The 12,875-nt window shown below is 38.6% G+C and overlaps 3 protein-coding genes across 3 annotated transcripts; all 3 read left to right on the forward strand.

Annotated features, from left to right (window-relative positions):
- Positions 1-125: 125 nt before the first annotated feature.
- On the forward strand, positions 126-1,093 carry LOC112716811 (probable small nuclear ribonucleoprotein G). Its single transcript, XM_025768821.3, has 4 exons — positions 126-281; positions 415-437; positions 615-736; positions 857-1,093. Exons 1-4 carry the CDS (start codon positions 247-249, stop codon positions 914-916), a joined length of 240 nt encoding a protein of 79 aa, XP_025624606.1. The 5' UTR covers positions 126-246; the 3' UTR covers positions 917-1,093.
- Positions 1,094-2,076: 983 nt separating this feature from the next.
- Positions 2,077-7,353, forward strand: LOC112716812 (protein ABC transporter 1, mitochondrial). Its single transcript, XM_025768822.3, has 8 exons — positions 2,077-2,869; positions 3,483-3,708; positions 4,352-4,504; positions 4,752-4,910; positions 5,311-5,470; positions 5,676-5,785; positions 5,986-6,102; positions 6,695-7,353. Exons 1-8 carry the CDS (start codon positions 2,286-2,288, stop codon positions 7,094-7,096), a joined length of 1,911 nt encoding a protein of 636 aa, XP_025624607.1. The 5' UTR covers positions 2,077-2,285; the 3' UTR covers positions 7,097-7,353.
- A 1,365-nt stretch (positions 7,354-8,718) lies between these two features.
- Positions 8,719-12,490, forward strand: LOC112716813 (multiple C2 domain and transmembrane region protein 14). The gene has a single exon (XM_025768823.3). The coding sequence runs from the start codon at positions 9,366-9,368 to the stop codon at positions 12,378-12,380; it is 3,015 nt and encodes a 1,004-aa protein (XP_025624608.1). The 5' UTR covers positions 8,719-9,365; the 3' UTR covers positions 12,381-12,490.
- The last annotated feature ends 385 nt before the right edge of the window (positions 12,491-12,875 follow it).

Raw genomic sequence — 12,875 nt, forward strand, 5'->3', positions numbered from 1 at the left:
ATTTTAACCGTTAATCTAAATTATAAAAATAGATATATAATATATATTAATTAAAATCAACGGTTAAAATAATTAAAATAAAGTTAAAAATTTTCCATATATTTTATTGGGCTTGATGGTTATAAATTAAACAAAGGCGCGAAAGTGCAAAACCATCGTTAGGGTTTCAGAGTTCAGCGAAGGTTTTGTGCACCCAAATTATTGTTCTTTCTTCGTCTTTGTTGCTTCTCTACTCAACTATTCACCATGAGCAGATCAGGGCAGCCACCGGATTTGAAGAAGTAAGCATTACTATTCATCTTCACTTCATTTCATCTTTCGATTTCTTGAACTTTCTTCAGAATCTGTTGCAATGAGCAAATATTTTAACCTACATTTCTTTTTCTTCTTTTCCCCCTGTTTACGATGCTCCAGGTACATGGACATGAAGCTTCAGAGTAAGTTTGATTCTCTCCTTAATTTTCTGAAGTTTGATTTCTTTTTCCGTTAATAATGTTGTATATCAATAACTCTGCATACATCATATGAGATAGACATTTGAATTTTGAACCTTGTAGTTTTTAGGCCTTTTTGTTTATGTTTGAAAATGAATAGTTTTTATTATCTGCTTGCAGTAAAACTTAATGCAAATAGGATGATTGTTGGTACCCTCAGGGGTTTTGACCAGTTTATGAACTTAGTTGTTGACAACACTGTGGAAGTCAATGGCAATGAAAAGAATGAAATAGGGATGGTGGTGAGTCCCGTATTCCATTCCATTTTCCATATTAATTCAATTTGTCAAACAATATGAAGATTTTTAGAGGAAATTGAGTACAATTTAACCCATATTTTGTTTTTAAAAATGATGATACAGGTAATTAGAGGAAACAGTGTGGTTACTGTTGAAGCACTTGAACCTGTGAACAGGACCTGATTTCTGTTTCATTGTAATATTTCTCAGTATATTGCATTGTTTGAATTGGTGTGTATTTTGAACAATGTACATGAAATTGTGGATCTTAAGGTTCTTTTCCTTTCTCAGCTGATTTGTTAGTGTAGCATACTGTGCATACCGCTATGGTTTTATTGGGATGGCACTGATCTTGCCAAATTGGAATGATGTCTCTATATATATATATATATATATATATATATATATATATCCTTCTTAGTTGAATTTCTTTTCTTTTTATTTTACTTTTTTATAAAACTATATTCTTTTCTCCCATTATGTATTGTTATGACTTAATAATACTTTGATGCTTTTGTTTGTGCTCAAAACTCGGTTCAGTACTTCAGTTTTATCTTTTGGGATAAAAGGGAAAAAAGGGCCTAACCACTGCACTATGATTTTCTTATTGTAAATATTTGTTAGTTGTGTAGATCATGGAGGGGATTTTAGCTGTTTCGTTTTTGTTATGTAGTTGTCATGGGTTTGTTTTGTTTCATTCGGTTTGTTCGAGAGTTTTTATGTTGCTGAGTCGTGTGTTTAGTTGGGTCATTGTTTAGTCGAGTCATGTGTTTGTTTTTTGGTCCGTTTTATTTCACATTGAGCCCTTGCACTTTGGTACTTGTCATTGTGGAAGTGGAAGTACTCCGGTATTGTCATGATAGTAGAATCACATTATGACCAGATGTTAAAAAGTCAAAACCGCAAGTGCATCTCAAAACTGTAATTGCAACTCATTTTTATTGCAATGAAAGTATATCCTTGTAATAGTGTAGAAGTAGATTAACTATTTTTCATGGTTTTGAAAATTGGATTAACCGGAAATCGACCAGGAGACGGTTTCAATTTAAGTAAAAAATAAAAATCGATTGACAATGAGCCGATCGAAAAATAAGGAAATTTGATCAACAAAATCAGTTAATTGGTTGAACTAGTGTAATTTTTATCAGATCGATTTAAAATAATAAAATATAAAAAATATTTTTTTAAAAAAAAGTATATATTTATAAGTAGATGTATTTTTTTTATCATATCTAGTTTAATTTAAATTTATTTTTTGATAAACTTTTAAATGTTTAATTTTATCGGTTTAATGATGGTTCAATTTTTCATGGAATATTTAAATGTTTGAACACTAAATGGTTCGGTTTCTGAAAGTTTTCTAATTTTTGGTTTTGAGTTCCATGGATGGAACAGCGCCCACGTCGGCGTTCAAAAGCCATGTTTGGTTGCTTCCGTGCGAGACATGAAATCAACTGAAAGTATGAAATAGAATGAGCAGAAAGAAAATGATCAACATTCTCAATCTCAACTCAAAGAACCATCCTCAACACCCATAACCACCATAAAATCAATGCCTTCTTCATTCTTCAATCCCAAGGACCTCAACCGGCTCCTCAATGGCCTCTCCCTCGTCGCCAACGAATTCATCAAACCCGCCGCAAAGTCCGACCTCCAAACCCTAATCAAGAACGCCGTTCTCTCCGCTACTGACCTCTCCGGCATAACCAGCGGCAAGCTTCGCCAATTCTCAAACCCTCAATCTTCTCACGCTCCCAAACGCGCCTCTACCGATTCCGTCGTTTATTTCAGCTCTTCACAGCCCCCAGAAACGACCACAAGAAATGATGAAAATGATGTCGTTTTGACTTCTGAAGAAAATCGCCCTAGGGTTGAGGATTCCGAGGCAGGGGCGGCGACTGCGGCGGCTTCGTCTCCGGTTGTTGCCGTTCCGGATGGGAGTGTTTTGGCGGCGGAGGAAAGCGAGGCTCGGAGCTCTGAGGGTAAGGTGGATGTGAATGTGAATGTGAAAGAGAATGAGAATGGGAAGGTGGGTGGTGAGGGGAGTGGAGAAATGGCGCCTATTACTCCACCGGTGACGAGGCGAAGACCGAGGGAGAGGAGGGTTCCTGAAACTCCGTTTTCCAGGGCTCTTGGGTTAGTGTTGTTTCTAATGTATTAACTTTGTGTTAATCTGCTATGCTTTTAATGCAATTTTCATTGGCTTTGATGAGGCGTTTGTTTCTGGGTCTAATGGTTAGTTTGACAATAGTAATATACCTGTCCTATTATCAATTTTTGTGTTTGACTTGTGATACTTTCAATTCAATTTTCATTGGCTGTGATGATGCATTTGATTCCTGGTCTAATGGTTAGTTTGGTAACCAACATGTATTCTAAGTACTTATTAGAGATTACTGTGTTCCTAACATGGGCCTCAGAATCTTACTCGTTAGATTACACAGACATTACATTGTGTTAGATGATATTAGACGTGAAGTCTTTTTTGTTTATAGAAACATATGCTAGTCCTTCTGAGAATTAGGTTTTGGTTATATACTTATATTAGACTTGGTAGCCTTGTACTATAGTAGTATATGACACTGAGGACCTTTGTATTGGCACCAGTGTAGACAGGGTCAAAAAGGAGTATCGTGTGTAATATTGCCTAAATCCAGAGTTGATAAGTTTAGCTTTAAATGTAGTTCTTGTAATAGACAGTGCTTCTTTAAGAACTAGTGGTGTAATATGTGTTGATATGGGAATTTAGGTTTGCTGGGCTAGGAGCTAGTCTTGCATGGGGGACACTTCAGGAATCTGCCAGGAGGCTTGCCTTTGGTATGCCTAGTTCTCAAGACAACCAATCTCCGCTTTCTCCATTCTTGTCTGAGAGGAACGCAGAGCGGTTGGCTCTTGCACTTTGTAGAATGCGTGGAGCTGCCCTCAAAATTGGGCAGATGTTGAGCATTCAAGATGAATCTCTTGTTCCAGCTCCGGTATTTGATTCTTCTATTATGCACACTTTTATGTTTGTATGCTATTTAAGAAGATATAGTATTGAAGCGATTATGCAAATGGAACTTTTGAAAAGTAATGTATGAATAAGTTATGATGTACTTAAATATATTATATACCTAAACAGGTCCAAAAGTTAAACCTATGATTTGAATTCCAAAATGTTAAAATAAACTTACGACTGGTGCTATCCAAATGGGTCCTAAAAGGCTAAAATCATTTTCATCAGCACTGGATTGTGCTTCCAAATCCGCTTCATGTCTTCTGTTTCAATGTAGTGTGATTTTATTTGATGTCGATCGACCTGAGCTGAATATCATCAGCAGTTAACACGAGTTCTTCATTCAAATGGTCTAGTGGCTTTAGCTCCTGTTTCATGATTGTTTCTCATCTTTTGCATTTTCAGTAATTAGCTTGTGAATATGCATTATTTTGTTTATGAAGTTTGTGTAAAATGGTGGTTATAGTTCATCATATTTGCTACCACTATCTCTTGTATTTTTATAAATGCTGATTAGCAAAATTAATATCATATTGTGCTCAATCAGATGTTTATTTTCTGACTAGTGTCATAGGCTCCATGTATGTGCCTTAAGAAGCAAACTCTCTATGTTCTATTTGTAGATACTGGCTGCATTAGAAATTGTACGCCAAGGTGCAGATGTGATGCCAAAGAGCCAGCTTAATGAAGTTTTAAATGCTGAGTTAGGTCCTGACTGGTCATCAAAGCTGATTAGTTTTGATTATGAACCTATAGCTGCTGCAAGTATTGGCCAGGTATGGGTGCTTGTTTATTTGTTTAATTGCGTATTGATTTAAATCTGGGGTCAATTACACTATCCTCCTCTGAGATTATGCAATATTACATACAAAACTCTCAATTTGCAAAGGGTTACACTAACCGCAGTTGAAGTTTCCAGTTATATTACACTCAAGAAAATTTGCATTGTCCTAACAACAATATCATGCAACTTTAGTTGTCACACTTAATATTTTCTAACAAGGTTCTTCCTAAAATATTTAGGTGCACAAAGCTGTCATGAAGGATGGCATGCAAGTTGCAATGAAAATACAGTACCCTGGTGTTGCAAATAGCATTGAGAGCGACATTGAGAATGTGAAACTTCTTTTGAATTACACAAATCTGATTCCTGAAGGACTTTATCTTGACAGGGCTATAAAGGTTTGTATTGTTTTGATAGAATCCTTGTATGCTCTTTAGTTGTGTTAATCATCTAATTTAAACACCCTGAATTCAATTTCTCGTTTGTTTGGGGCATGGATTACATAGTCCCTCTACCCCTTGCTTGCTGGCCTTTTTTCTTTTCTTTTCTTCTCCTTTTAAAAAAAAAAAAAAATACCTGCAAATGTTAGGTATAATGCCAGATTCATTTCATGGTAATTTGTTCTGTATTTATGTGCAGCTCTTTCAACTTTCATTACTACCTCTTTCTATTTTCTTCCCCCATCACCTTGTCCTGTCTAAGCCATGTGCTCTGGTCTAAAACGACATTGGAGTCCCTTATCTATCAATTTGGATTCTTATGTTGTTTATCTTTTTTGTATTTTTTCCCTCTCCCTAGGTGGCCAAAGAAGAATTATCACGTGAGTGTGATTACAACTTGGAGGCAGCAAGTCAGAAGCGATTCCGAGATCTGCTTTCTGGCACAGAAGGGTTTTATGTTCCAATAGTTTTTAATGATCTTTCAAGCAAAAAAGTATTAACTACAGAACTTGTTCATGGTAATTACAAGTTTTACCTGTTCCTCCTGCAGGACATTCTTTTACTGCACCTTGCTTAACAGTTGCAGCGAACTCTGAAAACCGTTCAGTCAATTAAATGACTAATTTTATTACCTTATTTTGATTGAATAAATAGAAATGTTGTTTCAAGTTTTATTCAGTTTCAACTTGTTTTTAACATGGAAGTTGTTTTCTCTTGTTACAGGAATTACAATTGACAAAGTAGCCTTGCTGGACCAGGAAACTCGTAATTATATTGGGAAAATGTTATTGGAGCTCACATTGATGGAGTTATTTGTATTTCGATTTATGCAGGCATGTTATTTGTTATTTTTCCCGTATGTTTGAAGTTATTATATGCCATTGTTGACAGTTGACACTGTCTATTGTGTGTCATCTGTAACGAATGAACTAGGTCTGCTCTTATCTTGAATGATGAGTTTTGGGTTTGTTTTATGGCTGTAAGCATGTATTTCTGGTCTCATTTAATGTTGGAGGTGGTTTCTTTGATGCAGACTGATCCTAATTGGGGTAACTTTTTATATGATGAAGCGAAGAAAACAATAAATCTCATTGATTTTGGAGCGGCACGGGATTACCCCAAAAGATTTGTTGATGATTATTTACAAATGGTTAGGTCTCCTCTTCTCCATTATCATTCTCTTCAATAACTAACATGAGGTTTAATTGTTTAAGATCATAATTTGTGCTAATGTTGTTTGTGTTAATATTTTCTCTGTTCCATTTTATGTTACTTCGTTTTCAATTTCCACATTCTTTTCTTCACTTTACTGTAACATCTGGTATGCAATTACAAGCGGATGTTGGTTCATAACTGCTCTTTTTGGCCCTCTTAATTGTTTGGTTGTCCTATCATGTATCCATGTGGTTGATGTGGGTTTTTATAGCTGACCCCACATAATTAGGAAAAAGTTTGGTGGTAGTAATTGTTGAATTTTTTACCTATGTTGAAATGAAATTTGGCATTACTGGAAATATCCTTTTTGTCCTTTTTTTACCTGGTAAGCTGCATCATTTAACTGAAAATCAGTAACAATTTGTTTGCAGTTATGAAAGGATTGATCTAAATTTTGAAATATAGAGAAAGAGAATCAAAATGGCTTTAGACAGTAATGGTCATAATTAGTTTGATTATTCAATTGATTAAGAGACTCCTGGAAATCTTATTATTCTTATTTTTATTTGTGATACACGATTGATCAGGTTCTAGCATGTGCAAATACTGATAGGGATGGGGTCATAGAGATGTCCCAGAGACTCGGGTTCATCACTGGAATGGAATCAGATGTGATGCTCGATGCCCACGTTCAAGCTGGTTTCATTGTGGGTTTGCCATTTGCAAGATCCGGTGGATTCGACTTCAAGTCAACCAACATTACCTCAAGCATTTCACACCTTGGTGCGACAATGCTGAAGCACAGGCTGACTCCGCCACCTGATGAAGCTTACAGTCTGCACAGAAAACTTTCTGGTGCATTTTTGGCATGCATTAAGATTGGGGCCGTTGTGCCTTGTAGGGAATTATTGCTTGAAGTGTACAATCAATATAGGTTTGGTGATGATGAAACAAATGAGATATTATCCACTGGCTCAGGATCCGCATAGGTAATAGGTTTTTTGCATTTTGTATTTTGTTTTCTTTTATCAATTCTTCAATTAGTTTTTTCTACCACAGCTATAATAATAACTTCTGGGATGCTAGTTATGCGTCCAAGAATATTTCATATTGCTCCACAAAAGTGGAGTCAATTTTGGGGACAATTTCCCCTTACCCCCATTTGTAATTTTAGCTGCTTATAGAGTTGTTTATTATTTGTTGTACGGATTCTTTCAAAAAGTTATTGATTCCTTAAAATTGTGCTTGGATTGTTTTTCTCCCGTCATCCTTAACATGAAATATGAATATTCCTTACTAGTAACTACCCAGAGTGGTGTGGCAATGCCATGGAAATCGTAATCAATGTTCACCAGAAGTTGTACTGAGCTCCAAGCAACGGGTGCATTGTATATTATGAATATAATTAGAGGTCCTTCGTTGTCTTGCATACTAAAGTCAATAAGTCATCATTAGTCATTGAATGATAAATTATGGACAGTTTCAGGTGCTTAGGCAGTTCATAGAAGTTGATGGTTATTGGTTAGGGATGCTGGAATGAGTGTAGTTATGGTATTTATGGAGATATTATCATGTTGGATGTCTGCTGGTGTTCGTTGCAGATGCTCTAAGGCGAGGTAAGCTTGCCATTCACTATTATTTGATTAAAATTAAATTCAACGGTAAAGTGGGTGTTATGACACCTTAATTATTCCTAAGTCATTATTCTATGAATTTAGTTTACAAACCTTAAACAAATCTCTCTTAATTAAATAGAGAGTTCAATTTTTGCTATGTGGAACATCTAATTGCCTTAGAATCCGCAATATCTTTCTTCTCATGGTATCCTCCAACTTAAGTTAAGAATTAATCTGTCGTGTTTTATTTAAGGATTTGTTGTTGGGCAGTAAATTGTCTTGTATATAAGGAAAGATTTAAATCTGACATTTATTTAAGTAAACTAATCAGCTAACTATTAAATCAATTCAAATCGGTTAGAATCAATTCAAATCGGTTAGAATCAGCCGTATTTAAATGTGTCCCCAATGGTTGGTTCCGTGGAGGATGTCCCTAAATAATAGAATTGAAATACGCAGATTTTAACCACATTTAATTTTCTTTAGCCAATGCTATTAAATATACAAGTAACGTCATGCATCTTGTCAGTGTCGTACAATGAGCAGTCAGTGGGTGTGTGTATCATTTTAACATATAACGATCCATCACATTGAAGTTCATAGCATCGTCTTTCTCTATAAAGTTTCCCTCGAAAAAAAGACAATCACCAAGACAAGAAACAAAAACAACGTTCATATTTGCAGTGTGCAAGTGGGTTTCTATCTTGCAGTAAACTATGCACAAGGCAACGTGCAAAACTTGAAAAAGAAAATGAAAAAAAAAAATTAAGAAAGATATGTTTCAATAAAATAAATCCAGTAGGAACTCAGTCCAATGAGTATATATCTTTATCTACATTGTTAATTAATAATTAATTGACGACAACATCTTGACTTTGATTTGCACTGACTCTCACACCTATCAAGCACGTTATAATGTGATAAAAATGGCCACACTATTTAATCAAGTTACCCAAAACGGCATATGAAAAATAATAATATAAGCAAATATTTAAATGAAATGTAGAGTTATTCCATTTTCCAATTTAACAAAACTAAGAGATGCGATGATGAATGAATAGATCAATGAACCCAAAGACACTTTCTTTTTCTAAACTAGTTAGTGATTGTTGACTAGATACAACAAAAGGAATACTACAAAAGTTTCTTTAAAAAAAAAAGCAACAGGACAAACATGAAGCATGAGTAGTGCGTGCTTGACTGCTTGCGCATTCAATTTTTTTCCGTTTCACATGCAGAATGCATTTTCACCTCCGGTTCATTTATCATGTTCACGTTTCACCACAGAAAAATTAATGAGTGCAAAAAAAAATGAGTCACTTCTATAATATTCTTCACCAAAATACCATATAAATCCAGCATCAACAGCAATTCAGCACCAGGCACGGTGCTCAGTATAAAATAAATCATTTTTCAGTTGCTGGTCCAAAAATCACACACCTCGAGATTCTGCCACGTGGCAGATCTAATCCACGTGTACACGCTCCTCGCTTTAGCTTTAAAACGTTCAAGACCTTCTTCTTATGCAACAGTACATTGATGCTCCACTAAACCAAACGCCGAAAGATCACTACTAACTTTTTAACGGTAACCAACACAATTATTATCGCTCACTCTCACTGTCTCTGAAAATTCTTCATCAATGGCGGAAAATTCCGGTAGGAAGCTTATCGTGGAGGTTTGCAGCGCCAAGAATTTGATGCCGAAAGATGGCCAAGGAACCGCAAGTGCTTATGCCGTTGTGGATTTCGATGGCCAGAGAAGAAGAACAACTACCAAGTCCAGAGATCTCAACCCTCAATGGGACGAGAAGCTCGAGTTTATTGTTCATGATAAAGATTCAATGGCTTCAGAGACGTTAGAGGTCAATCTCTATAACGATAAGAAGCTGGGGAAGCGAAGCACTTTTCTCGGAAAAGTGAAAATCTCAGGAAGCAGTTTTGTGAAGTCTGGTACAGAAGAGATTGTGTACTATCCGTTGGAGAAGAGAAGCGTGTTCTCTCAGATCAAAGGAGAGTTAGGACTCAAAGTGTCTTACGTTGACGATGATCCACCGCCACCGCCGTCAGCCGATGCCGATGGCGAGCTGAAGGCAGAGACCGCACCTCCGCCGGCGGCGGAAAGCACAAAAGAAGAAGAGAAGAAAGAAGAAAAATCAGAAGAGAATAAGCAGGATGAGGAGAAGAAGGAAGAAGAACAAAGCAAACCTCCTGAAGAAGAACAGGAAAAGGCGAAAGCTCCACCGGATAATCCAAAGCCAAAGGAGGAGGCTCCGGCAGAGGCGGCACCACCACAACCGGAGGCAGAAGTGCAGAATCTGGCAAAACCACAAAAGGAGAAGCATATTGAGATAATAAAGCGAGCTGAGAATAATCATCTGAGCGTGAACGATCATGAACTACGGTCTTTGAGCAGCGATCGTAGTCGCAGCACTTACGATCTTGTGGATCGCATTCCATTCCTCTACGTTCGCATGGTGAAGGCAAAGCGAGCAAACAGTAGTGAAAGCGGTTCAAAGGTTTATGCCAAGCTCGTGATCGGAACACACAGTGTGAAGACGAAGAGCGAAAGTGAAGACAAAGACTGGGATCAGGTTTTTGCTTTTGATAAAGAAGGACTTAATTCCACGTCGTTGGAGGTTTCAGTGTGGTGCGAGGAGAAGAAAGAAGGTGAAGAGATCACCGAGAATTCACTCGGAACGGTGTCGTTTGATTTGCAAGAAGTGCCTAAGCGTGTGCCGCCGGACAGTCCTTTGGCTCCCCAATGGTACACTCTGGAATCTGATACGTCGCCAGGAAATGACGTCATGCTGGCCGTGTGGATTGGGACGCAGGCTGACGAAGCGTTTCAAGAGGCGTGGCAGTCTGATTCCGGCGGTTTAATACCGGAGACTAGAGCTAAAGTGTATCTTTCCCCAAAGCTTTGGTATCTGAGAGTAACGGTCATCCAGACGCAGGACTTGCAGCTAGGTTCGGGATCCGAGCCTAAGCTTAGGAGTCCAGAGCTTTACGTAGTGAAGGGTCAACTCGGCGCACAGGTTTTCAAGACTGGAAGAACATCGGCTGGCGGCTCAGCAGCGTCAAGCTCGGCTAACCCAACATGGAATGAAGACCTTGTATTTGTTGCAGCTGAGCCGTTTGAGCCTTTCTTGGTTTTAACGGTGGAGGACGTGTCAAACTCCCAAACCGTTGGCCAAGCCAAAATCCACGTGTCATCAATCGAACGGCGGACAGATGTTGGAGCGGAGCCAAAGTCAAGATGGTTCAATTTATCTAGTGATGACGAGTCCCGTCCCTACACGGGGAGGATTCACGTTCGGGTGTGCCTGGAAGGAGGCTATCACGTGATCGACGAAGCAACTCACGTGACTAGCGACGCTCGTGCATCGGCCAAACAACTATGCAAGGCTCCAATTGGTTTGCTTGAGGTGGGAATTCGCGGCGCCACTAACCTCCTCCCCGTGAAGACCAAGGACGGAACACGTGGCACTACCGATGCTTTCGCGGTGGCCAAATATGGACCCAAGTGGATCCGAACCCGAACCATCATTGACCGGTTTAACCCGCGATGGAATGAACAATACACATGGGATGTTTATGACCCTTGCACAGTCCTCACAATTGGTGTGTTCGATAACGGAAGGTACAAGCGTTCTGAAGAGGGGAAGCTGAATAAAGATGTTAGATTGGGGAAAATTCGCGTGCGTTTGTCCACGTTGGACACCAACCGGGTTTACGTTCATTCGTACTCTCTAACCGTTTTGCTGCCAAGTGGAGCCAAGAAGATGGGAGAGATAGAAATTGCAGTGAGATTTTCATGCTCGTCGTGGTTGAGTTTAATGCAGGCCTACACAAGCCCAATTCTTCCAAGAATGCATTATGTGAAACCATTCGGCCCAGCCCAACAAGATATTCTACGTCACATGGCTATGAGGATCGTGACGGCTCGATTGGCCCGGTCTGAACCGCCCTTGGGTCATGAGGTGGTTCAGTTCATGTTAGATTCAGACACTCATGTGTGGAGCATGAGACGAAGCAAGGCGAATTGGTTCAGGGTGATTAGTTGCATCTCACGCGCCGCGTCTCTGGCGCGTTGGTTTGACGGGATCCGAAGGTGGGTGCATCCTCCCACTACTATTCTAATGCACGTGCTTCTTTTGGCAATAGTCTTCTGCCCTTCTCTTGTTCTACCCACTGCATTCATGTATTGCTTCTTGATTCTTCTGTTGAGATTCCGTTACCGGCAGAGGGTCCCACAGAGCATGGATCCGAGGGTTTCGTGTGTGGACATGGTGAGTTTGGACGAGCTGGATGAGGAGTTTGACGGGTTTCCGACGACGAGGTCCCCGGAGGTGGTGCGGATCAGGTACGATAGGGTGCGGGCGCTTGCGGGGAGGGCGCAGACTTTGCTTGGTGACGTAGCAGCTCAGGGAGAGCGATTGGAAGCTTTGTTCAGTTGGCGGGACCCAAGGGCGACGGCGATGTTTGCCGTTTTGTGCTTCGTGTTGTCGTTGGTGTTCTACGTGGTGCCGTTTAAAGGTTTTGTGTTGGGAGCTGGTTTCTATTACTTTCGCCATCCAAGGTTTCGTGATGACATGCCTTCGGTTTCTGCCAACTTTTATCGAAGACTTCCTTCTCTTTCTGATCAGATTATCTGATATATAGTGGTATTTTATTTATTAATTAGTTTATTTATTTGAAAACAGTATGAAATATCATAGTGTATTAGCATTGATATTGATAAATATAAATATAGATTTGAGTTGAAGTGTAGGACCATTCTTTTCTTTTCTTATGTTTTTTATCTTCGTTTTATGTTTAGGGTTAATTAATCGCTATGGTAGACTCATATATTCTTCATTTTTTATTTAGGGATTCAATAAATTCAAGGAATCTTGTTTTAAGGACTAACGAATCTTTTTCTTTCCTTTTTGGTCAGAAAACGAGGCTTAAAGTGGTTGATTTTTTTTTTTCGGACGTGTAAAGTGGTTGATTTAAAAAGTATTTCTATGCACTAAAAAGTGGGCTTAGCTTCTTGAAATACAAAGCAATCAGAGGGAATAAGACGACCACCCCCAATTTTGCACTGGTTATGTAGAGATGATAGTAGCATACAATTGGATTTATTATTGTTGTTATAATAAATTGATTTT

Source organism: Arachis hypogaea, chromosome 10 (genome assembly GCF_003086295.3).
Source record: "Arachis hypogaea cultivar Tifrunner chromosome 10, arahy.Tifrunner.gnm2.J5K5, whole genome shotgun sequence".
Lineage (NCBI taxonomy): Eukaryota > Viridiplantae > Streptophyta > Magnoliopsida > Fabales > Fabaceae > Arachis > Arachis hypogaea.

Bases quoted from the DNA above. Each gene is read 5' to 3' on its own strand.
- LOC112716813 (XM_025768823.3), top strand. From the start codon at position 9,366: ATGGCGGAAAATTCCGGTAGGAAGCTTATCGTGGAGGTTTGCAGCGCC.
- LOC112716811 (XM_025768821.3), top strand. From the start codon at position 247: ATGAGCAGATCAGGGCAGCCACCGGATTTGAAGAA. The intron at 282-414 runs GTAAGCATTACT...ACGATGCTCCAG, and splicing joins CAGCCACCGGATTTGAAGAA to GTACATGGACATGAAGCTTC. The intron at 438-614 runs GTAAGTTTGATT...ATCTGCTTGCAG, and splicing joins CATGGACATGAAGCTTCAGA to TAAAACTTAATGCAAATAGG.
- LOC112716812 (XM_025768822.3), top strand. From the start codon at position 2,286: ATGCCTTCTTCATTCTTCAATCCCAAGGACCTCAACCGGCTCCTCAAT. The intron at 4,505-4,751 runs GTATGGGTGCTT...TAAAATATTTAG, and splicing joins CTGCTGCAAGTATTGGCCAG to GTGCACAAAGCTGTCATGAA. The intron at 5,786-5,985 runs GCATGTTATTTG...TCTTTGATGCAG, and splicing joins TTGTATTTCGATTTATGCAG to ACTGATCCTAATTGGGGTAA.